This window comes from Brassica oleracea, chromosome C5, assembly GCF_000695525.1.
Source record: "Brassica oleracea var. oleracea cultivar TO1000 chromosome C5, BOL, whole genome shotgun sequence".
NCBI classification, from domain to species: Eukaryota; Viridiplantae; Streptophyta; class Magnoliopsida; order Brassicales; family Brassicaceae; genus Brassica; species Brassica oleracea.
Genome location: NC_027752.1, coordinates 4,900,570 through 4,925,714, shown reverse-complemented (window position 1 = coordinate 4,925,714; position 25,145 = coordinate 4,900,570). Strand labels below are relative to the sequence as shown.

Below are 25,145 nucleotides of genomic sequence, written 5' to 3'. Positions count from 1 at the left end.
ATGAAGTAAATGTTAGTTTTATCTAATGCTCCTGAAATAATAAGAAAGGGATTCCCAGAACTTTTAAGAAAGTATGGAATGAAAGTCATATTATAGTAGTGGTTTTGGGTTGATGATATGTAGTGGAGTCTCTGTCTCTGTCGGTTAATGTATGTATGGAGCATGTTTGGTTAGTGGGTTTTTCCGTTCGGGTAAGGCGGTTGATCTGTTCAACAACGCGGGTCTTCAAGCTCAGAGTGTGTGCTTTATATCCAGGTAACGAGAAACATTTTTTTTAAACTCCTCTGAATTAAGTTTTTGATTATAGAGTTGGGGTTTTCAGGATGATTTGGATTCTGAAGCCGAGGTTTTGCTTCACCCCAATAGTCTTCAGTGATGATGGAACAGTTTCTTTAAACTCTTTTGGTGTCAGTGAGGATGGTAAGTTGTATATGGCTTATGGCTTTGCTCAAGTGGTAGTGTGATTGGGTAACTATTAAAGTGATGAAGATTGAAGATAACACAGTGGAGCCTGCCTGATACTTTATCTTGGGCAAGGTTTCTTCAAGTTGAGAATTCTACTACTCCTCAGTTGAACTTCCACTTTGACACACGTCTGTTGATTTCAGGTTAAGTTTAGTGGAATTACATGGACACATGATGGTCCAGGATTTTTCTACAGTCGTTACCTAGCTCCACAGTTTGCCCCCCCCCCCCCACCAAAAAAAAACTATGTTGAGGAAATGGTATGAAAAGTTTTGAGTTTTATGAGGCTTGTTTCTTATTGTGGTATGAAAAGAGATAGAGCTAGATGGATCGCACCCTTGTTTGCTCTATGCATATGGTGGGTTTAGCGCAAGCATGCTTAGTAGACATCTTGGTGCTGTGTTCTGTTTTGCAAACATCCGCGGTGGTGGTGAGTACGGTGAGGAATGACATAAAGCTGGCGCGCTTGCTAATAAGCAGAATTGCTTCGATGATTTCATTGCCGGGGCAGTGTATCTGGTTTCTGCTGGTTATACACAACCGAGGAAGCTTTGTATCGAAGGTAGTAGTAACGGTGGGATACTTATAGGGGCTTGCATTAATCAGGTAGAGAGAGTCTTAAAACTCTAGCTCATGCATCATATATAGTAATCATATAGTTAGATGAAGAGTTTTGTTTATTGTGTGACACAGAGACCGGATCTGTTTGGGTGTGCTTTGGCGCATGTTGGGGTCATGGACATGCTCCTGTTTCACAATAGGACATGCTTGGACTTCTGAGTTTGGTTGTTCTGACAAAAAGGAAGAGGAGTTCCATTGGTTGATTAAGTAAGTCTTGTTTTAGGTCAAACATAAAGGTTCCTTGTTTTGCAAGATATAAGATATCTGATGGTTTTAGTGTTTGATCAAATATATATATAAAAAAAGGTATCCTAGCCTCTGCATAATGAATGTGAAGAGACCATGGGAACAGAAGACGGATAAGTTTGTTCAGTATCCATCAACGATGTTGTCAACTGCTGATCATGACGATAGAGTTGGTCCCACTTCATACATTCAAGTTGCTTGCGGTTTGTCTTTATATCTTGTTTGCTTTTTGCATCTTCCCTCTTCTTCTTTCCGTTGAAACCTGTTTTGCTTTGGCAGACAATGCAATATGAATTAGGTTTGAGTATAGAGAATAATAGTCCACAGACCAACCCTATAATTGCTCGAATTGAAGTAAAAGCCGGGCATGGAGCAAGACGTCCAACACAAAAGATTGTGAGTATCAGTGTCTTGTTCAATGTATATGCTTGAGAAAGTGAAGTGAGAGAGTAATGCTTGTGAGTTGCAACACATCGACGAAGCGGCTGATCGGTATGCATGGGTGTATGGCCAAGATGGTGGATGCTACATGGCTCAACTAAACTTGACTTGAAGAGATCAGTTTCTTGTTATTATTATGTCCTTAAGAAAGAGCTACTGCTTAACTGTATAATTTTTGTAAACCAGATAGAGATCATGACAGTTATATATATTTATGTGCTTTGTTCAGCCAATGTCATAATGATATATACTATGATGTTTTTGAGTAGACGCATTTTAGAATCTAACCAAATCACTGAATGAATCCACTTTTGATTTTAAGTTTTGATTCTATATTTTAAAAGTTAAAAATACACAAAAAAAAAACTAAAAGTTATGGGGAAAATATGAATAAGACTACAAAAATGAGAGTTTGTTGGATTGTTGGTACAAATAAACTCACGGCGAAGATTACTCGGACGCTAAGTGGAACCTTGTCTTTCATTGTCAGCCGTTGATTTCCATCTATGGTGACGTGGCATACTTAATAAATGATTAAAAAAAACTCACGGCGGAGTCGCGGAGAAGATGGAATCAACTGTTAAGATTCATCAGAAGCTCTGTGAGACCCAGTCTTCCATCTCCAGCCGTTGATTTTTTAATATGCTGAGGTGGCGGAATCTGGTAGCGTGGACGGTTTATAATAATATAATAAAGTTAATGATTAATGAAGCGGGAAAGTTATTTTTTATTTTTTGTCAAAGCAATGACAAAAACAAGTTCTTCTCCACTGATAGAGAAGATCCCTCAAACAATACTTGGATTCTTAGAATCTTCTCCATCTCATTGGTCTTCTTCGTAGTTATCGAAGACGGCGCAAGCTCATACTCGTATACTCAAATCCGGCGCCCATAACGATGGCTACATCTCCGCAAAGCTCATCGCTTCCTACTCGAACCATAGCTGCTTCGACGACGCGAATCTCGTCTTGCAATCGATCCCGGATCCGAATGTCTACTCTTTCTCGTCTCTTATATACGCGTTGACCAAGGCCAAGCTGTACGCGCAATCGCTCGGCGTGTTTTCCCGTGGGTTGATTCCAGATAACCATGTTCTCCGAATCTGTTCAAGGTCTGTGCCGAGTTATCGGCTTTTCGAGTTGGTAAACAGATTCATTGCGCAGCGTGTGCGTGCGTCTGGGTTGAATGGGGATGGGTTCGTTCAGGGCTCTTTGTTTCATATGTACATGAGGTGCGGTAAAATGGGCGATGCGCGCAAGGTGTTCGATAGAATGCGTGAGAGAGAAGAGACGTTGTGACTTGCAGTGCTTTTCTTTGTGGTTGGTTACGCGAGAAAAGGCTGTTTAGAAGAAGTGGTTCGTGTCCTCTCTGAGATGGAAAACTCGGGTATTTAACCGAACGTCGTGTCTTGGAATGGGATTCTTAGCGGGTTTAATCGTAGCGGGTGTCATAAGGAAGCAGTGGTGATGTTCCAGAAGATGCATCATCTGGGTTTTCTACCTGATGAGGTTGCTGTTTCGAGTGTTCTTCCTTCTGTTGGAGACTCGGAGAGGCTGAATATAGGGAGGCAGATTCATGGGTATGTGATTAAACAGGGTTTGGTGAAGGATAAATGTGTTGTTAGTTCGATGATTGATATGTCTATGGGATTATACAACTTTTCGAACAGTTTGAGCTGATGGAGACCGGGGTTTGCAATGCGTGCATTACAGGGCTGTCTCGAAATGGTCTTGTTGACAAGGCGGTTGAGATGTTTGGGTTGTTCAAGGAGAAAAATATGGAGCTCATTGTTGTGTCGTGGACGTCAATCATAGCTGGGTGTGCACAGAACGGGAAAGATATCGAAGCCTTGGAACTGTTTAGAGAGATGCAGGTTGCTGGAGTGAAGCCAAACCGTGTAACTATCCCTTCAATGCTTCCAGCGTGTGGAAATATAGCAGCTTTGCTTCATGGGAGATCGGCTCATGGATTTGCTGTACGGCTCCACCTTTTGGATGATGTTCATGTAGGGATTGACATGTATGCCAAATGTGGAAGAATCAGCATGTCTCAGTTTGTCTTTGATAGGATGCCCACTAAAAACTTAGTCTGCTGGAATTCGTTAATGAGTACTCAATGCATGGGAAGGCCAAGGAAGTCATGAGCATATTTGAGTCTCTCGTGAGAACCAGGTTCAAACCTGATTTCATCAGCTTCACAAGTTTATTATCAGCATGTAGCCAAGTAGGTTTAACAGATGAAGGGTGGAAATACTTCGGCATGCTGAGTGAGGAATATGGGATTACTTCGGCGGAGCTGGGCTGTTCTGGATCCTAAATCTCACCGAACTGTTTCGGAGTTCTCTGATCATCTTCTTCACACATTTTGCCTCTTTGAAGCTTGTCCTCATGGCATCTCTCTATCTGTACTCTGTAGGCCTACTTCTTCTTTGCCCTAACGTTAATGGTTACGTGCACTGTTTGGGGTCTTTCTTATGGAAAGTTTTAATCTTTGATTTCAGATGGACGGTTTCGTTTTGCCGCCGTTCGAGTCGAACTGTGTATTGAAGGATAAAGACATTGTGTGGTTAGTTTCACCAAAGCTTTCACCTTTATGTCTTGTAAAGCAGTTTCATTTCGGCTCACTGTTCAAGTTTTCGTTTTTTTTGTTTCGTAGTGTTAAGAGAAAGAAGGAACCTTTGTTAGAGGTTGTGGAGGAAGACAGTGAGGAGAATGTTTGTGCTGCGATTGAGGCTGAGGAGAGGGCTCCTGGTGCAATGCTTCTTGCTAATGAGGAGTTCCAGAAGGGAACTGGAGGATATGAAAGTGAGTCTGAGGAAGATGAGCTTGAAGAGATTGTTGTGGAGAAGAAGACTTCAAAGAAACGTAAAGCTTCGAGCAAAATCATAAGTTCCAAGTAGGATCTCGACCAGAACTACTCTTACTCAAGTATATGTGTACTCGTTGTTATTCAGGTTTTGATTATTTTGTAGGAGGAAGAAGTGTAAGTTAGCTACTACTGAAGAAAGTCCCGTGGAAAGAGAATGCGAAGTTGTTGTAAGCAAAGGCAATGCTGTGAAGAAGAGTAAAACATCGGATGCACGGAGAACTGAAAGTGATGAACAGAATGATGTTAACGCCAAATCTATGACCAAGTATAAGAAGTATGTTTTTTGTGTGTCAAAACTCGCTAGCAACTGCTGATCTATTTTGTCACTGTTTGTTTCTTCATTGCCTTACTTTCTTGTTGCAGGTCCTCGAAACAAGCAGAAAGCAAAGAGCCTACCGAACAGTGCAACATATCTGGTGAAACTAAAAAGGTTCGAGATTACTTATTTGTCTCAAGGCACTTGAAGGGCTTTTCTTGTGTTTGGTTCTTGTCTTTTGAAGATTAAACAAGTATATAAACAAGGTAAATTCCTTGATGTTGTAGATGTAGGGATTCGCTTGTGTCTTTTTATATTTTGCTACCTATGTGATCCTTGTTTGCAACAAGGAATGTGAAGCTAACTCTTCCTTGTATTTGTTTCAGACACCTAGCAGAAGTGCTCGGCGTAAAAAGGCTAAACGTCAATGGTTGAGAGAGAAGACAAAACTAGAGAAGGAAGAGGTTCGTCTTCAGATACTTCTTCAAAACTTAAAATAATAAAGACTTATGTATCTATCAAGCGATTTAGCAATACTGATACCTTCTTTCTTGTTACAGTATTTACAGCTTAAACAGAAGCAGATGGTTGTAGCACCCAGCCAAAAACCAGCTTTCACTACAAACCACCAAGTAACCAAGGAAAATCGCTCTGAAGCTCTCGAACCTCAACAGCCAGATGAAGTGGTTCCTGTAGAAGTGAGGCCAGGCCACATTCGCTTCGAGACGCTCGGTAAATTGTCTCTTTGCAGAACTTTCGTGCATTTGCTTTTGGCTCCTCACTTCTTGTCTTCTATGCTTACTTTCCAGATGAAACAGATCAAGCTTCTGCTGAAGAAATTGCACCTCCTGCGGTATGACTATATTTGTATTTTTAAGCTTTGTCTGATCATGACTTCTAAAATGTTAGGAAAAGTTCGTGTGGAATGGTAACATGACGAAGAAGAAAGGCCAAAAATGGGGAACTGAGAAGGCAGGATTGTCCAAACGATATGCTCAGCATATGAATGAAGATACTTATCAGACAGAGACAGTTGCTAAGGGTCACATTGGTCCAAACCTATATCTTTAGTCCACATTGTTAGATGCTCAATCACACCTAATTGGTCATCTGCATTTTGCAGTCTGATAGAAATTGAGAGGGTTTATATAGTTGGTGAATCTTCTTCTACATGGATTGAAGATCTTGTAGTCTTGTGTCATAAGGAATGAAAGAAATAAGGCAGGTCTCAGCCGAAGTGCCGTCCATTGAATTGGGCCTATTTCAGATAAGAATTAAACGGACCTAAATATAATGGCCCATATGGCTCGATTAATACGACGACGTATAAAGAAAGCTTCTCACTTGATCTTCTTCCCTTCGGAATTTTCCCAGAGATATCAAGGAGTTTAAGGTGAAAAATCATACGAATACATTTTAATGGCTTTTCTCTTTTAAACTACATGAAACTAATGTTGACTTGGTAGGAGGAGCTTGGGCTTGAATATGATGAAGATGTTGGCCTAAGTCTGCAGGCATATTCTGACCTGATTCCACATGATAAAAAGAGGGGCAGAGGGCAGTAATTTACAGGTTCTTCTCTGCTTGATGTCCGCTGCATCAAAACTACCAGATCAAATAACTCAGAAGTCGCCAGGTCAGCACCGCCCAAACCTGTCCAAACAGCTACAAATCCAAAGCTGAGCTCAGACAACGGTTTGCAAACTCCTGTAAAAGGTACATTTCCTGCAACTTTAGTGCGACATTTTGTTGATATGGGGACTTATTTTATCTCAATGGACCCTACGTAAATTGCAGAAAATGGAAAAGGGGACTTGGGAAGAACTAAGTGACGCTTTGAGTGCGAAAAAGGCACAACTGGCTCAAGCCAACAATGGTGGGTGGAACAAGAAAGGGAGCTCAAGTGGAGGATCGGCGTGGTCTTACAAGGCATTGCGAGGTAGCGGAATGGGACCTGTAATGAATTATATTAAATCTTTTGAATCTCATTCGGGGTATGTGAAAAACTCAGACAGAAGAAGAGAAACAACCGTTTTGTTTTTGATGCTGTGTTGAGTTTTCGTTCGGGTAGGGGTTTATTATGTAAATATAGAGAAAAACGATGGATGTTATTCTCCTTCCAAGATCATTTTATTTTTATGTCGAATCCATTCAAAATGTCTGAAACATTAATGAATGTGTTTTATGATTCTTATCTACTTATAGAGAACCCTATGCAATGAACAAGCTTCCAAAAGCTCAAAAAGAACACGAGCAGTGGCTGCAGCTAATAAAGCTGCAACTTGGCTGTTGTTAAAGCCGTTCAGAATCAGATGGATGGTAAATTTTGTCAAAGTTGAAACTTTTTGGTGAAAGAAAATAAAAAATTGCAAATCTTTTTTGTTTTGGTTTGATGTTGATTTCGGTTTTCTTACCGGTTTTCTCTGTAACCCTGATTGAGCTAAAAGACAATAAAGAGAACTGCAAATCCCCTCCCTCCCTGGACATAAAAGCAACGTAAAGCAGAGAGCAAAAAGCAAAGCAGAGCAGAGAGAGCAAAAAGCAAAGCAGAGCAGATAGAGAAAAAAAAAACAATGGCTGGAGGAGGTGTAGTACGATTTGGTGTGAAGATGATCAAAATGGTTCTTCCAGTTGTGAAGGAGGTTCAAAGGTGATTCTCAGGAAAAGCAAAGGTTAGTGGGGTTCAACTTTCTCCTATTTATTTCTACTTTTCCATTCTCTGTTTCTCTAACTACACAATATCTTTATTTGTTGTCAGTTTGGGTTGTGAAAGTTCTCAAGGCAACCAGATCTTTCTTTCAAAGGTTTTTCGGAAACTTGTTGAGAAGATTTGGGAGAGAGTTGGGGGAGAAGATGTCAGGGAGAGGATCGAGCAGTTGGGGGAGGAGTATGAGAAGTGGAGGAAGGAGAGGGAGGAGGAGTGTGAGAAGTGGTGGAAGGATGCTGAGGAGGAGGAAGCTGCTGAGGAGAAAGAGGAGAAAGCTGAGAAGGAGGAGGAGGAAGCTGAGAGGGACGACATCGAGGAGGAAGAAGAAGAAGAGGAGACCAAGTGGAGCAAGATGGACGAAGTGATGGAGCATATCTGCGAAGCTGGAGATCCGTTTGTTTGGGGAAACTAGAAGAAATAAAAGTAGTAGTTTTTGTTTCTGTTCGTTATTGTTGTGTCGTGTGTCGTGTGGTCAGAAATAATCTCGTTAGTTTATTTAAAGTGTGTTTTTGTTCTTTGTTCTTTGTTTGTGTCTTGTTTAATGTCAGTCCCTTCTTCTTGTTATGGAAACTAGGTGATATTTGCGTCCTGCGCGGAGTGAATGGATTAAAAGAGATTATAACTTTTAATCTATAGATATTAGAAATGCAAAACTTATAGTCACAAGATTACATATTATATAATGAGTTGAGACCCACCATAAGTGTTTTGCTTGCAAGATCGAATTTGTAATGAAGGTTTGGGAAGAAGAATGTGATGAGTAGACATAAGAAACACACTTAATGATGACGTTACTGTAATCATAAAACATGATATTGCAGCATATGTGATAGAATAACATAATAAAGTGAAATCACGATGTTATCACCTAGGTAAAATGACAATGTTACCACCTAGGTAAAATCAGAAAAACCTAATGTTTTGGTAACAATGTTTTGAGATATAGACTGTGGTGAGGAGATGTTAACATCGGCTACATATTTATATACAAGAAGTTTTGGGTCTAGGGTTTGCTATCTTTATTCGAAATCGCTTTAAATATATGTAATATTCAATAATTAATACTGAATAACTTGCGCTACAGTTCTATTTTGAAACTCGCCTTATTACTCCATTTGCGAATTGATCTTTTAAAATCAGAAAACATTTTATTCTTATTTTTAATATAAGGAAACAAAGATTGCAGCTTGATTGAAAAAATCAATCGATCTCAAATCAATAATCAATTCTGATTTTGAAACTTTTCATTTTTCGTCGCAATTTTTGTATAGAAATTATTGAGTTCAACTCCTATAACATACATTTATTCCAATAGCGTCATATTTATCTTTATACATTCCTGATTTGAAATATCATGGAGATCATCGTATGTCCCATTAAGTGTTGTGTGATTGACAATCCCTTTGTTTAGGTGAAAACTTATATTATTAAGAAAGTAGAAAAATATTGTAATATGTAAGTTTTAATATATATTTCTTTTCACCAATGCCATTATTGTCAGGTTGGGTTGTGAAGGTTCTCAAGGCAACCAGATCCTTCTTTCAAAGGTTTTTCAGAAATTTGTTTGAGAAGATTTGGGAGAGAGTTGGGGGAGAAGATGTCAGGGAGAGGATCGAGCAGTTGAGGGAGGAGTATGAAAAGTGGAGGAAGGAGAGGGAGGAGGAGTGTGAGAAGTGGTGGAAAGATGCTGAGGAGGAGGAAGCTGCTGAGGAGAAAGAGGAGAAAACTGAGAAGGAGGAGGAGGAAGCTGAGAGGGACGACATCGAGGAGGAAGAAGAAGAAGAGGAGACCAAGTGGAGCAAGATGGACGAAGTGATGGAGCGTATCTGCGAAGCTGGAGATCCGTTTGTTTAGGGAACTAGAAGAAATAAAAGTAGTAGTTTTTGTTTCTGTTCGTTCTTGTTGTGTCGTGTGTCGTGTGGTCAGAAATAATCTCGTTAGTTTATTTAAAGTGTGTTTTTGTTCTTTGTTCTTTGTTTGTGTCTTGTTTAATGTCAGTCCCTTCTTCTTGTAATGGAAACTAGGTGATACCCGCGCCCTGCGCGGAGTGAATGGATTAAAAGAGATTATAACTTTTAATCTATAGATATTAGAAATGCAAAACTTATAGTCACAAGATTACATATTATATAATGAGTTGAGACCCACCACAAGTGTTTTGCTTACAAGATCGAATTTGTAATGAAGGTTTGGGAAGAAGAATGTGATGAGTAGATATGCTCAAAACAACTTATTTATATATACGATGAGGAAGGATTAGATTTCAAATGATGAAATCGTATGTGGTTTGGATGAAAGCTAATCTATAAGAGTAATCAAATACTTATATAAACTAAATTATGAAGGAAAAAAAAACACATACAATAGAATTATTGTTTTCATAAAATAAAATATACATATAAGATAAAACGAAATATAAGCAATAAACTAGTAAAATTCTTGAAAAACATAAGCAAGGACATGGTAATGTATTAAATTGTGTTGCCTTGAATCCAAACTATCATAAAATGATCGTCGATTACAATTGCATTGATAATTATGGAAACGATAAACGTGGTTAACATACAATGGAGGAGATTTGAAACTATTATTAGCTTTTAAAAATACTATATATTAGATCGTTTTATGTAATTTTTTTGAAAAAGTGTATGTATATATCTATAAGATTTTGCGATTATGTAAGAATTGTTGAACATTGTGTTTGACAACACATATATAACGAATTCGTGATATAGCAACACATATATAAGTAGATATGTAGATACATAGGTACACAATGGATTTTATATAGTTTAACTATATAGAAAGACATTAATATTTAAGTCAGGCTATACGAATTTCCATATTGAAATCGATAATTATGAAGAATCTCTGGTTATGGTAATAAAATTTCTGCGTATTTGAAAATGGAAACGTTTGTAATCAAAGAGTAGTAGGGCATGAGATAAATTATTTTGTTAGTCAATAAGCTTATAGTATATACGGAAGTTTTAATGTAATTAGCAATGACAAATTTTGTAATTAGTCTAGTTAAAAAAGGGTGTTTGAATATAAGGTGTGAGAGAACTTGTGGTGATGCCACGTAGGAAATGACACACATGTAATAAACAGATGAAGTAAATGTTAGTTTTATCTAATGCTCCTGAAATAATAAGAAAGGGATTCCCAGAACTTTTAAGAAAGTATGGAATGAAAGTCATATTATAGTAGTGGTTTTGGGTTGATGATATGTAGTGGAGTCTCTGTCTCTGTCGGTTAATGTATGTATGGAGCATGTTTGGTTAGTGGGTTTTTCCGTTCGGGTAAGGCGGTTGATCTGTTCAACAACGCGGGTCTTCAAGCTCAGAGTGTGTGCTTTATATCCAGGTAACGAGAAACATTTTTTTTAAACTCCTCTGAATTAAGTTTTTGATTATAGAGTTGGGGTTTTCAGGATGATTTGGATTCTGAAGCCGAGGTTTTGCTTCACCCCAATAGTCTTCAGTGATGATGGAACAGTTTCTTTAAAGTTCGACAATCCAAACTTTGCGCTTCATGTGCCAGCCTCACATTGGACCAAACCTATATCTTTAGTCCACATTGTTAGATGCCCAATCACACCTAATAGGCCATCTGCATTTTGCAGTGTGATAAAAATTGAGAGGGTTTATTATATAATTAGTGAATCTTCTTCTACTTGGATTGAAGCTCTTGTAGTCCTGTGTCATAAGGAATGAAAGAAATAAGGCAAGTCTGAACTGAAGCGCTGTCCATTGAATTGGGCCTATTAAAGGTAAGAATTAAACGGGCCTAAATATAATGGCCCATATGGCTGGATTAATACGGCGACGTATAAAAGAAGCTTCTCACTTGTCACTTGCCAGTATCATCATCATCTTTCTTCATCTCGGAACGGAAAAAACGTTTCTCTCTCCCTCTCTCTTCTCTCCTCTCCTCTCAAGGGTTTCAATTTCCCGCGCATTATAGACGAAAACATGGCTCCTAAAACGGATAACACAGAAGGTATAATAATAATCTCGCGAACAAATATCTTCTACTCTGTTTTCCCCGAACTGATTTTTGATTTCTCTCTCTGTTTCCTGATTTTGTTTCGAATCTGCAGCGATCGTTCTCAACTTTGTAAACGAGGTAATAATCACTTCTCTGCGATTCCATTCTGCTTATCGAGAAACCTAATTTATAAACATATATGCATTAGTGGATTCGAATCTGAAAATTGAGCTAGGTTTAAGTGATGTCTAACTGATTTATGAAGTTTTGAACCTGGACGATTGTTTCATGTGAAGCTTGTAAATTTATGAAGGATGTGATGAATTGGGGTCTTTATGTTGCAGCAAAACCGACCTCTGAACACCCAAAACGCAGCTGATGCTCTGCAGAAGTTTAGCCTCAAGAAGACTGCTGTTCAGAAAGCGCTTGATAGCCTCGCTGATGCTGGCAAAATCACTTTCAAGGAGTATGGTAAGCAGAAGCTGTACATTGCTAGGCAAGACCAGTTCGAGATTCCAAACACTGAAGAGCTTGCTCTGATGAAAGAAGAAAACGCAAAGCTTCAAGAACAGGTTCAGGAGAAGAGGAAGGCAATCAGTGAAGTGGAGTCAGGTGTGTTGTTAACTTGCTTTTGAATCACTTCATAGTTGCACGCAATAACATTATCCTCCCTGATGTTGTTGTTTTCACAGAGGTAAAGTGCTTGCAGTCAAACTTGACACTAGAGGAGATACAAGAGAAAGATGCTAAGCTAAGGAAAGAGGTACATGTTCTCTTAGCTTTGGCTTAGGTAATAGCCTAATAGGTAAAAAGCTTAAAGTGTGATTTCATCTTTGTACCAGGTTAGGGAAATGGAAGAGAAACTGCTCAAACTACGTGAAGGTGTTACATTGGTGAGGCCGGAAGACAAGAAGGCTGTTGAAGATATGTACTCTGACAAGATCAATCAGTGGAGAAAGCGTAAGAGGATGTTCAGAGACGTTTGGGATACTGTCACTGAGAATTTTCCAAGAGATATTAAGGAGTTTAAGGTGAAAAATCATACAAAGACATTTTCATAAGTTTCATCTTTCAAACTACATTAACCTAATGTTGACTTTGGTAGGAGGAGCTTGGAGTTGAATATGATGAAGATGTCGGCCTAAGTCTGCAGGCTTATTCTGATCCGATTCCACATGGTAAAAAGAGGGGCAGAGGGCAGTAACTTTCAGGTAAACTTCTTTGAAATTTCTCTCTCTCAGGTCTATTTGTTACTAGAAACTTAGACAAACAACATATGCCATTTGTTCAACATTATTGAAATCTACAATAGTTTTACACCCTTGACCAAGGCATAAAGAACACACAAAGAAATTGTACCACACACTCAGTCACTAAAACATAGATGCACCTGAAATAAAACTTAGTATCCACGAACCTGTCTGGTCCTAACTGAAATAGGACCCTTTAAAATAGCTTTACGTATAATAGGCTCTTCAACCGAATGAACCATGTTGTCCACATGTCCTGCATCTGCTCTATCAGAACCATCCATAAGACTTTCCTCATCTTTAACCTCAGTAGTAGTATTGGTCTTAGCATTATGTTTGGTTTCTTCCTCACTGTCGTAGACGACAAAAGCCTTCTCCAACAACTTCACGGGGTCTTCTCTAAATGACATCACATCCTCAATATTATCATCTGTATCCGATATAGACTTCTTAGATTCTGATCTCACATCCACTTCACCTTCTGAAAGATCAACATCCTCCACATGTCCTGCATCTCCTCTATCAGAACAATCCTTAAGACTTTCCTCATCTTTAACCTCCGTAGTAGTATTAGTCTTAGCAATTTGCTTGGTTTCTTCCTCACTGTCGTATAAAACATCATCCTTCTCCAGCAGCTTCACAGGGTCTTCCCTAAGTGACATCACATCCTCAATAGTATCTTCTGGATCCGATATAGACTTCTTAGATTCTGATCTCACATCCACTTCACCTTTTGAAAGATCACCATCATCATTAGCTTCTTGTTCTGTTTTATTGTTTCCAGAACCACTAGATGAACTCCCCCCACCATTATTACCCGTATTGTCAGGTCCACAAGGCGAAAACTGACAAAGCTCTACAGCTGCTCGTGCAGCCACTGCTGCATGAGCTGCTGACTCAAACGCTGCTTGTGCAGCATCAGCCACGTCTTTGTACTTCTGCTTTCCTCTCTTAACCAAATCAGACAACCCATAACCTTCACCTAGAGATGTCAAATGGGCGGGCTATAAATGGGTGGCCCGTGTCCAAATCGATATGGTCCAAAATGGACAGACCCAGATTAAACCATAATTAAAATTTGTCCAGATGGGTGAACCCAATTATATTCATAGCCATTCTTAAATATTTTTGAATAAATAATTATTTTTAAATTTAATCAACTGAAAATAATATCCATACAATTGTGTGAGTCAAATTCTAGTTTTATTGATGCATGTTATATATTAGTGCTGCATGTTTTAGGTAACATTTTAATGATGCACGTTTTTTAAAATCTCCATTATTAAAATTATGCACGTAAGGATAACTCATGAGTTTTTTTTGTTGATTAAATGACATTATGTTCAAATTTATTTAAGGATATTTCATTAAGGTAATTGAAAAAGACAAACAATAAAATAGGAAGTTTAAATTTATTTAAGCATATTTCATTAATGTAACTGAAAAGACAAGTAATAAATTAGGCAGTTTTATTCGTTTTAGGATATTTCATAAATGCAACTGAAAAAGACAAGCAAAAAAATAGAGAGTTTAATTAATGAAGTAAGAACATTTTCAAATGGGTACTTTTCTTTTAATAATATAGAAGTATAACATAATATATGAAAAGTATGACATTTTATGTGATGGTAAATATATGCTTTGAAAATTATTTTTTAAATCAAGCTTTAGATTCGTGTAGTTTTAGAACTGAGCAAAAAGAAACCAAGCTTTAGACTTCATCAAAAAATTGAACAAAAAAAAAGGTTAAAGTTGGTACAATTTTGCGTACCAAAATATTTTTTTGATGAAGTCATGACTTTATTAATCATTTACTTTATTCTACGTATAAGTCCTGACTATTGTTTTTTTGTAAAAGAAATCGTGACTAATTTTAATGAAGAGAAAATTATATAGAGCAGCTAGATTATAGGTAAATCTTGTTTTAATATTTTGCATTAATAGGTCAAATATATAGAAAATGATAAAACCATTAAATGCTATGATTTTCTAAGAGATAGTCCAAAATGAAATATCACACATAAAAAAAGTCATGATTTCTATTTTAATAGATAAGATATTAGTAGAGATGTCAAATGGGCGGGCTATAAATGGGTGGCCCGTGTCCAAATCGATATGGTCCAAAATGGACAGACCCAGATTAAACCATAATTAAAATTTGTCCAGATGGGTGAACCCAATTATATTCATGGACAATATTGGGCTTAACCACTTGGACAATGGGCGGCCCAATAAACTTAAATGTCTAGGGTTTGAAAAATTGGGAGAAAACACAAATCACCTTTTTTTTTCTTCCCGTCTCACTCTTGTGTTTTTTCTTCGTGTTTGATTCTTCCTCTTCGAATCATCGTCTTCGATTTTTCCTCTTCGAGTCCTCGTCTTCGATTCTTCCTCTTCGTGTTCGATTCTTCTTCCTCGTCTTCGTTCTTCTTCAATTTTTTTTCGATTCTTCACCAACTTCTGATTTCATCATCTCTTAAGATTTGATTTTTCGTGATTTGTGTTATGGGTTTTCACTATTAGCTACTGATTCGTATCATCTACTAATATTGTGTTATGGTTTATGTGTTAAATAGATCGGTGATTTGTGTTCATAACGAAGTTGGTGGCGAGTCTGGCGACTGTTTCTGTTTCCGCAAGTCAGACGAAATTACGAATTTTTTAAACTTATCTTGAATTTTTTATAACTTTGAAACATGAAGTTTAAAACTTAAAGTTTAAGTATGTGACATCTTTAAAATTGAAAACTTAATAATCTTTAAATTTTTAAAACTGAAATTATGTTGTTTACATTAAATGGGCATATGGGCCGTCCATGGATAGCCCAACAAATCATGGTCTTATTTGGTTATGGTCTCATTTGGACATGGTTCTATTTGGGCTTCGACCAAAAATGTCCAGCAAAAAAATGAAACCCATTCGGACACACCCAAACCCGCCCAACCCGCCCATTTGACATCTCTACCTTCACCTATCTCATCTTCTCCAACTTCACTTGTTAACTTAGCCTTGGAAACATCTGATTGTCCCTGTCCCTGCACGAATCATAAAATTTGATGGTTAGTACATGCTGTCCTCATTTTTAAAATTTGTTGTGGATTGCAGGTTTACTTACCTCAGTGGACGTAGAAGAAGCTTCTTCAAGTTTCAAAACGATGTTATTTTCTGCAGCAATCTCCTTCAATACCTTCATCCTAGCTTCTCTCGGTGGATGTCTTGTCGACAACTTCTGAATGATCTATAGTATAACACCAAAAAGAAACATGAATATAATAATAAGTTGAGAAGGTGTTTTGTTCTGTATTTAGAGATATCTATATAACGTATTGAAGACACTATTAGGTTGAATGAATCAAAGTTGCTTACTTTGGGATTAACCCCACAATTACTTCGCAACTCAATGGACCTAGCTGCAATATCTTTGCCAAAACGCGAAACCAAAACATTACGGATCTCTTGAAGCTCAGGAAACTCTCCGATTCTAGAAGCTGCAAAGAGCAAGCTCGAAACAGCTTCCAGAAGCTCATCAGGGCAATCTCTGTTGTGTTCGAAGAGGTGAACACGGTCGAGCAAGAGAGTGAAGTAGCCATGGATGAAGAAGAGAACGTCGAGTGTGTTTTGGTCTTTAATGACTTGGTCGACTCTGTGGTAAGCGTTCTCGTGTTGCCCAAGCTTAAGAAGCTCGGTGACATCAGAGGTGGCTTGAGAACATCTGACTTGACGTTGGTTCTTGAGAATAGAGAGCCTAGTGAGAGCTAAGTTGAGAAGAGCCTTGAACTTCTTGGTTTTGAAAGTCCGACCAAGCAAAGCGTCTAGCTTCTTCCCCATTTTGCTCTCAACAAGTTGAAGAGGAGATAGATGAAAAAGGTTTAGAGTGATTCTTGGTTTCAATGGGAGTTTATAAGAAGGTAAGAAAATATAGACGCGTTACGAGTTACGAGTTACGAGTTACGACGTTCGATGACTTAGCAACGGAGTAGGAAAAAAACGACCAACTAAAGAAAAAGTACGGGGTCCGTAATTATAAAAACAAAAAGGACCACTTCTGAAAATCGTGCGCAAAGGGTTTAATATTTTAATTAACGCGAGGATCAGTTTTTTTTTGAAGCACAACTTATACCAACCCGAGGATCAGTTATCTTTTAGATTAAACAAATAAATAAATTAGAATGTACATATGAGAAGCTACGCATTAAACTGAGTAACATATCAGAAGTTACTCTTTGTTTTTCTATTCTTTTTGTCTAGAGGATGTGAATATTTACTACTTTTCATATATATGCCTTCATTATTAGAAAATTCTTAATATATTTATCATCTGAACACCAAATGCATGGAAGATTTCAGGTTCTGCACATCTCAAATGTGATTTTCCGTTGCAATCTCTATTATACGGTATAACATGATTCATAACGAGGTTCGTGTACATATTAGTTTCAGTGAACTATCGTAAGAAGAATTCACAGCACAAAATACGTATAGGAGAAGAGAGTCTCTTAATTCCATTTTGGTCAACATTATGCTCCGTATATCACATTTCGATGGTTCCAACTTTCATGGTTTCTTTATTTTCTTCTCTTTTTAGCTTTCTTAAGAAGCTGTTATTGGAGCATTCATTTCAAACGTTGTGAAATAGACACCAGATAACTGTCATTGTTACGGCTCTTATTCTTCATATTGTAATTTATTTAAGAACGACAGGTTTAAAGGGATTATTGACACGTTTCCCCTTGGCACTAACTGCCCATAGAAAACACCTTAATATCCACTTTATTAGGTGTGACATCAAATTAAACAACAACGAAAATTTTAAAACCTTTGTAGACTTCTTCAACTCGTCTTTAAGTAACTTTCCACATCATAAACATTTTATTAAGTATGATGAATGATGATCATGATCATGTTGTCATAATGATAAAGAGAGGCTTTTACTTATGTTAGGTAGGAAAAAGAGCTGTTTAATTACGAAGCAAACTCAACTAATCTCGATTATCTCAAGACAGTAACGTAAACCAAACATGTTATAGTCTTTTTGTAATTATAGATTTGCAAATCAAACTTCAAATGCTACGGCATGCAGACCTCAAGCGTTTCCTCAAAGCGATGCATGAAAATTATATATGTGAATCCACCTATCAAACAATTGTAATTAAAGCTATCATGTAGCAAAAGAATGACAGATGATAGAGACAATCCAAAGAGGAGAATCTAAAATCAAAATTACAATGTGTAATAGACACATGTATCTAGGGCAAGAACATTATATATAGTGTTCACTTGCCCGTGATGAATGCGTGAGCGAATGCATGTGACACTGAAAGTCTCTTTTCAAGATCAATTATGGAAATTTTGTCCAGAAGATCTCTGAAATGAACTAACACGTTAGTATCCTTACCTGCATATATAGCCTTTAATCACTGAACCAAAATCTTTTCCCTCATTTTTCTCTTTTATTGTCTGAAAATAAGGAAAAGATAACATAATTATTTTAAAAGTTCTAGATATTATACGGAATGGTTTATTACCTTTTCCAGTAGCACACTGTCCCCCTCTGTAACATTGAAGCTTAAGTCCTGACCAAATTGCTGAAATATAAATGGTCCTTGTTAAATAGTAGAAGGTATCAGAACAAAACTACAACGCCGATGCCTTTAAACCGAAGAAAAAAAATCTCCAATGTTAAACTTAAGGCTGACCTTGCGAAGCATCTTCTTAGGGAAGGGACCTTTTAGTTCCATACGGAAGTGTAATATACCATTGTTGCGGAGCCAGGGAAAAGAAATATGTAGGTTTCTGAAGCTATTTAGAAGCGACTAATAAGTAACAAGATATGGTGTGTAACTTCGTTTTTAACAGCAAAAATTGAGCTACTAAAGTCACAAAGCTTTTAACACGTTGTCTCCATTCACCTAGACAATCAAGTCACGACCAGATGTTAGAAATTAGTGAATCAATCAGGAAGAAAAAAAAGCACAATCACATACAATACAAGTATAGCCTCAACATGTTGCCAGGCTTTAATATATGTCGCAGTGAAGAACAGACAGTTCTTGAGATGTTTAAGGTTTAAGAGTAACTGCTTCGCATACAATGTAACTACAGATAGTTTAAGACGACCAATGTTACGACTAAACTTCTTCAAAACTCATGTTGATATGATAAAAAAAAAACATTGAACCTGATAAAGCTAAATGTAAAATTAGAGAAATTCTCTATGATAATCTTTTTTAAGTTTTTGTCATAAAAATAGTCTTTAAAAAGAAAAATGATCCAAAATTTTTTTATTAAGGGTAAAAATATATTTATACCCTAGGGGTTAACTAATATAGATTTAGGGTTTCAAATTTAAAAAAAATAAAAAATTAAAATTAAAATTTTCAAAATAAAAAAAAAACTATTTTGGTCATTTTTCTTTGAATGTTATTTTTTTTGACAAAAGACTTTCAAATTAAAACTTAAACTAGATTTTGATCTGCGCAACCGCGCGGGTGTTTATTTTCACTTTTCTATACATAAATTATTGTTTTAGAACATAAGTAGTATATATTTTTAATGTTAACCATATACTTAAATGTTTATATAACTATTTCAAATACAATAATTTTATAATTTACATATTATAATTAATCAATTGTTTAAAACCGTATGTATTTGTCACTTCTTATAAGATATGTTAATTTTTAGACATGTATTAAATAGTTTGCTAATTTTAAACCGTTCTATCATCATATCTTATTTTTAAAATAAATAATTTATATTTATGAAAATAAAATTTTTAAATTTATCAACTGAATATACTTTTATCATATTTATTTAAGTATAATAATTGTATTTAATTTATACATGTATTATATAGTTTGCTAATGTTAACTCATCTTACCAACGTATTAGATTTTATTTTTGAACATAAATATTTTATATCTACGAAATTAAAATATGTAAATATATAAATTTATAAATTTAATACAATTTTATTATATTTAGCTCAATATAATAATTTTCTTTTAATATGATTGATTATGATTATATAATAGATAAAATATTAAAGAATTTTTTTATTTTTCATTTTATAAATGATAAATGAATATATTAATGTATAATAATATTTCAAAATAATTTTGAAATTAGTGAAAATATTTAAATATAATTTTGAAAATGAAGATCTTGTAAAAATATTTTAAAACAGATTTGTTAGAATTTTAAATTAAAATGAAAAGATATTAAAAGATTTTAAAATATATTATGATTAAAGTATTTTAAAGATTCTATGTATTATTAGTCTTAATAAAATATATTTAATAAGATTTCTAAGTGATGGTCCAAATTAAAAAATCACACATGAAAGAAGTCATGACTTCTATTTTAATATATAAGATGTTTACATGATAAGGTTAAATTGCCTTATAGATAGAAAAAGCTTGCATGAATAGACTTCATGATATAAAACATCTCAAACCTAGCTATGAAACTAAGGTAGAAACGAGTTTAATCAACAATGAAATGGGTGAACGAACTAGTGATTGGATCCACGACCACGTCGACCATGTTTTCCTCTCCCATGTGGTGTCTTCCATTCCAAATCCTGATATTTGATAGGAGGTTTTGTCTCCCTCCCACCCCTTGTCAAACCAAGGTTTCATCCACATTACCAAGCACGGTGAAACGAGAAGGACTCTCAAATGCACTTGCTAGAAGTGTTGTGGTTAAGAGATCAACAACTGAGAATTTGTGGTCCTCACTGCTGATAATCTTTGATGGACAAGAATCCATAATATGTGTTGAAGTGGGAGCAGATTGAGAATCTACTAATGGGGAAAATATCTTGGGCAAGCTTGGCAATGCAATTTGATTTTCCTCTTGAATTTGTGAAGAAGAGGAGATAGTTTTGTACCCTGCAACCTGTGTATCTTGGCAGTCCATAGAAGTGTTAGAAGAGACATATAAAGATTGTGTTTCAGTTTCCAAACCAGAATGCGATCGTGAAACATCTTTCGTGATGATGGTAACTTCCGAGACAGAAGCAGCAGGAAGAACATCCAAGTCTTTGAACTGGTTCTGAATATTTAGAACTCCACATGTTAAAAAGCAGCAGGAAGACTTACTTGAGCTGAAGCTTCCTTTTGTTGGGAAGTTGATGAAGAAGACACAACATTGTCTTCTTGTTGTAGGATGAGATCAATATTAACAACAGGTATGTCATCATTAACACCCACTGATTTAGCCAACGAATTTGAATCCTCTGGAAGCTTACGAGGCAAAAGACATATTTTTGCGTTGTGGCTTAAACTACCACATCTCTCACAAGTAGAAGGAATCCAAGTATACTCAACATTTACTAGATAAATACTATCCTGCTTATCATCAAGAGCTATTAGCTTCGGAAAGTCTCTATCAAGTTTCATCTCAACTAATACCTTTGCTTCACTCATACTGGTAGGATCCAGACGAGGTTTGTGAGTTAAAATAGGCTCTCCAAGACCTGAAGCGACATGACATTCCTAATCTGGAGTAACAGCAGTCTAGAACATTTTTCAGATTGACCCATACCGGAAGTGTTGATACTTCTAGGATTTTGAAAGTGCCCTCTGGAGTCCACGGTAACACAAAAAGCAAGCAATCATCAATGTGCCAAACGCCTCTCTGAATAATCCAGTGACGAGTAGGTTGATGAGGGATATGAAACATATAAGATGAATCATCAAGCTTCTTACAAGAAATCTTACAACTCCTTCCCCAAATCTTATTAACTACGGCATGGACAAGTCCACCCGGAGGTAGGGAACACTTATGAAATTTGCCTATGACATATTCATCCTTGTTCTCAGGTCCTAGTCTAAGGACTTTAGAAGGAATAGATACCTCTGGTGTTCCATCAAGTCTGTAAGTCGGAGTAGCATCCCGGAATAGATTACGTGATTGTGGACTCAATCCTGCAGCCCACGGAAATCGAAGCGTTCCATCAGCTTTAATTTCAGGAGGTGGCAATTTCTCAACCGGAAGTTGTAAAGAACGAGTTGGATACTTACTTTTCGGTTGCTTGTTCAGGATCTCATCATTGAGGGATGGCCACAGAGCAGCAAGTTGGTTCCCCATAATCACCGGATCATATCCTTTGGGAGTACTCGGGTCAGGAGGAGTAACAGGAGGTTTGAAAAAGAGTGGTTTAGCCCATGAACCTAAGGAAGGCACAAACTGAGAAGGAGAGGCGCCTTGGATAGGTTCCGAAGGAGCATTTGCTTGAGGAAGAGCTTGCTTACTCGCTTCAATTGCTGGTGATGCCATCGTAGGATCTGTTCCAAGAGTTCCATGGGGCAGAGTAGAGATTTCAGTATCTCTTCCATGGAAGAGCTGAGTTGTCGGAGCAGAGACCATGTTATCCATGGCAGGAGGTCCGACAAGAGTTCCAGCACAGTGTTCAGCACCACTTCCATGGAGCTGTGATTCTGGAGCAGGTTTCATGTTATTCTTTTCAGGAGGTCCAGCAAGAGTTCCAGCACAGTTTTCAGCACCGAGAGGTAACAGAGATTCAGAGGCCTCAAGAGATTCCGACGCTTGAGTTCGGAGATCCTGCGTCGGGGACAGAACGTCCGGAGTCAGAGCCGCTGGAGGCGAAGCCACTGAAGGTGTAATCTGAAGCGATGCATCTTTTGAAATCGATGAAGACAACCCATCGTCTTTTGACGAAGATAACTCATCGTCAGTCTTTGAAGCCATAACAGAGAAAAGGAGAGAGGTTGAGGGAGGAGAAGAGCAAACCACGATGGTAGCGGGGGTGTAGAGCAACGATAAAGCTTAAGCAGATTCTGGTACAGACTTTTTGTTGAAACGCTTCTCATATGAGGAGCTCAACTCTACTAGATTTGCTAAAATCAAGAAAGCTTAACCAACAACTCAAAATCTAATTCGATTAGAAACAGATTTTTTGTTACTGAGAAACAAAAGATCTTTTATCTCTTCACTTCTTCCATGCGAATGATTCGAAAGAGAGAACTGGGAGAGAAGAGAATTACAAAACGTTTTTAAATATTATAAATAAATATACTTTTAGAGAACTATACATATTATAGCTTACCATTATTTCAAAACTTATTTTTGCTTAATCTAATTTTGATTTTTAATTTTAGTTTATATTTGTACCATCCAATATATCCATAACAAGAATATCCAAACTAATATGAATTTTTATGTTTAAGATTATTACTACTATTTCCAATTTATCTTTTATACATCAAAATAATAAAATACTTAGAATTTATAAAAAAATATTTTGATTTTGTTTTAAATAATAAAAATTCAAAATCGTATTGGCTATGTCCATTTACACAACTTCATACCAATCATCATTTTAATTTTGTAATGATTTTTAAAAATTAACATAAAATATACAAACAATAATTAAAATATATGTACACATCTTAGATGAACAAAAAAACTTGTGCAATGAATATAGCTAACTATTTAATTTAATTTGAACACAAATAAATGTATTTCAAATTACAGGAATATATCAAACTCAAATACAAACAAAACGAATAAATGGACCAATCCAAAAATTTTAAATTCAAATGAAAGAACTAATTAAAATAATAACAACATATAAGTAATTTTTTAGTAATAACAACAAAAAGTATATGCAGTCCAATATATCCAAATAATAACAAATCGACTATGAACTATATATATAAAATCACAGGTATAGTTAAAATAACATTAATCTTTCATTATCTGACTTTTTTTTTAATTCAAAGTAGATTTTGACTCGCCTTTTCAAAGCGCGAAATTATCTTCGAAACAAAACAAATTTATATGATATAATTTGTATTTTTGATTATGTATCTACATTTAAATGTTACACACGAAGTGTTAGTGTTCTGAAACCCCACTCGGATCCACGGTTAAACCGACAAAACCGGTGACCCTATATGTAATCCGGTTTGGTTTTTATAAAAAAATCGTTATTTAAAATTTTTATAAAACCCGCAAAAAACCGCTAAAACCTGGGACACGAGTCACGCGACTACCGGTTGAACCGATGGTTGACCCATTATGTAATATAGTTTGACTTAAATTGTCATATTTAAAAAATTATAATTCATGAATATTTCGATGAATGATAGATATATTATGAATGTGATGCTCCAATTTTACAAAAAAGTTATTCAAACAAATTTATCATTTTCTTGTAGGCGTAATGGATAATAACTTGAGAAGATATATACTAAAGTAGAAATATATTTGAGCATCAACGTTTCATATACGATTATTACAATTTAGAGATTTAAGTTTAAAATAAATATAATCGTTTATTTATTTATTTAGTTTACTTTTATTGTTCACATGTTATTAAAAATTTTTGATGTTTTGTTTTTGGTTTATTTTAAATTTTCATTTAATTTTATTCTTCATATTAGACATTTAAATATTTATTTATTTTAGTTTTGTTATATATTTTTATTATATATTAAATAATAATTTGTATTATTATATTTTGACCAGCGCTTCAAAACGCGGTATTAATTTTTATTCAAAAACTTATTTATTAAAAGTTAGAAATCTTATACATATGTATTTTTTTATAAAAAAATATTTTTAAAGTATATAATATAATTAAATTAAAATTTACATGAAAATAATTTTATGAAAATAAGATAATTCATTTGTATAATCGACACGTATCAATTTTACATATATTTTAAAACTTTAAATTTAGTAAAAAATTATTTTAATTTTTTAGTAAAAAATATTTTATCATTATATTTTTCAGCATTATTATATAAGTTAAGTATTATTATTCTACCCGACTCATACTTGATATATATATATATTAAAATATGGAATTATTCACTAGTTTTTATATCTTACTTTAATATTTGTTTCAATAAGTTGAAATATGCTATAAAATTCATGAATATATTTATTATGTTATTTTATAATGGACAATTCTCTCAAATAGACCTTTTGAAGTTTTGTGTCACAAAAATAAACTTCAAAAAATAAAATGACCAAAATAGACTTTCTTATTTTGAAAATTTTAATATTTTTTAAGTTTTTAAAATTTGAAATCATACCCCCAAAACCCCACCCCTTAACTCTAAACCCTAAACCCTAAATCATAAATCATAAACCCTAAATTCTAAACCTTAAACCCAAAAACATACTCCTTAATAAAATATTTTGGTCATTTTGATCTTTAAAGGCTATATTTGTGACAAAAACCTTTTTATGTCTATCCTAGGGAATTTTTCTTTTATAATTTACAAAATAGTTAATAAATGGATTAAGTTACTTTATATTTATTAACT

At 35.6% G+C, this 25,145-nt stretch overlaps 6 protein-coding genes and 2 pseudogenes across 10 annotated transcripts in view; 6 read left to right on the top strand and 2 right to left on the bottom strand.

Moving 5' to 3' along the window:
• LOC106294695 (homologous-pairing protein 2 homolog) overlaps positions 1–16,096 on the top strand; it is a 39,272-nt gene extending 23,176 nt beyond the window's left edge. Inside the window, exon 7 of the mRNA XM_013730315.1 lies at positions 15,949–16,096. The gene's annotated coding sequence lies outside the window, so the exon portion shown is untranslated. The remainder of the gene's footprint in view (positions 1–15,948) is intronic.
• LOC106344319 lies at positions 152–1,874 on the top strand (annotated as a pseudogene).
• On the top strand, positions 2,504–4,146 carry LOC106294691 (annotated as a pseudogene).
• On the top strand, positions 2,515–7,086 carry LOC106294694 (transcriptional regulator ATRX homolog). Of its 3 annotated transcripts, none has more exons than XM_013730313.1 (11): positions 2,515–4,183; positions 4,273–4,337; positions 4,428–4,667; positions 4,744–4,914; positions 5,004–5,070; positions 5,283–5,360; positions 5,457–5,628; positions 5,706–5,749; positions 5,812–6,289; positions 6,363–6,612; positions 6,694–7,086. In XM_013730313.1, the coding sequence occupies exons 1-9, from the start codon at positions 4,160–4,162 to the stop codon at positions 5,965–5,967; spliced, it is 1,017 nt and encodes a 338-aa protein (XP_013585767.1). In that variant the 5' UTR covers positions 2,515–4,159; the 3' UTR covers positions 5,968–6,289; positions 6,363–6,612; positions 6,694–7,086. The 3 variants fall into 3 exon arrangements, with proteins under 3 accessions (XP_013585767.1, XP_013585766.1, XP_013585765.1); XM_013730312.1 differs by having other exon boundaries at positions 5,806–6,289; positions 6,748–7,086; XM_013730311.1 differs by having other exon boundaries at positions 5,806–6,289.
• LOC106344318 (X-linked retinitis pigmentosa GTPase regulator-interacting protein 1-like) lies at positions 7,470–8,015 on the top strand. Its single transcript, XM_013783722.1, has 2 exons — positions 7,470–7,546; positions 7,655–8,015. The coding sequence occupies exons 1-2, from the start codon at positions 7,470–7,472 to the stop codon at positions 8,013–8,015; spliced, it is 438 nt and encodes a 145-aa protein (XP_013639176.1).
• Positions 11,485–16,096, top strand: LOC106294696 (homologous-pairing protein 2 homolog). 2 transcript variants are annotated; one of them, XM_013730318.1, is made up of 7 exons: positions 11,485–11,605; positions 11,706–11,731; positions 11,938–12,205; positions 12,286–12,356; positions 12,436–12,624; positions 12,699–12,804; positions 15,949–16,096. In XM_013730318.1, the coding sequence occupies exons 1-6, from the start codon at positions 11,578–11,580 to the stop codon at positions 12,795–12,797; spliced, it is 681 nt and encodes a 226-aa protein (XP_013585772.1). In that variant the 5' UTR covers positions 11,485–11,577; the 3' UTR covers positions 12,798–12,804; positions 15,949–16,096. The 2 variants fall into 2 exon arrangements, with proteins under 2 accessions (XP_013585772.1, XP_013585773.1); XM_013730319.1 differs by lacking the exon at positions 15,949–16,096 and adding an exon at positions 15,420–15,805.
• LOC106294692 lies at positions 12,890–16,744 on the bottom strand. Its single transcript, XM_013730310.1, has 4 exons — positions 16,210–16,744; positions 15,959–16,081; positions 15,815–15,878; positions 12,890–13,825 (listed from the first exon to the last, which is right to left on the bottom strand). Exons 1-4 carry the CDS (start codon positions 16,669–16,671, stop codon positions 12,996–12,998), a joined length of 1,479 nt encoding a protein of 492 aa, XP_013585764.1. The 5' UTR covers positions 16,672–16,744; the 3' UTR covers positions 12,890–12,995.
• Positions 16,745–20,204: 3,460 nt separating this feature from the next.
• LOC106343890 lies at positions 20,205–22,841 on the bottom strand. Of its 2 annotated transcripts, XM_013783243.1 has the most exons (3): positions 21,870–22,841; positions 21,703–21,773; positions 20,205–21,483 (listed from the first exon to the last, which is right to left on the bottom strand). In XM_013783243.1, exons 1-3 carry the CDS (start codon positions 22,555–22,557, stop codon positions 21,265–21,267), a joined length of 978 nt encoding a protein of 325 aa, XP_013638697.1. In that variant the 5' UTR covers positions 22,558–22,841; the 3' UTR covers positions 20,205–21,264. The 2 variants fall into 2 exon arrangements, with proteins under 2 accessions (XP_013638697.1, XP_013638696.1); XM_013783242.1 differs by having other exon boundaries at positions 20,206–21,773.
• Between the last annotated feature and the right edge of the window lie 2,304 nt (positions 22,842–25,145).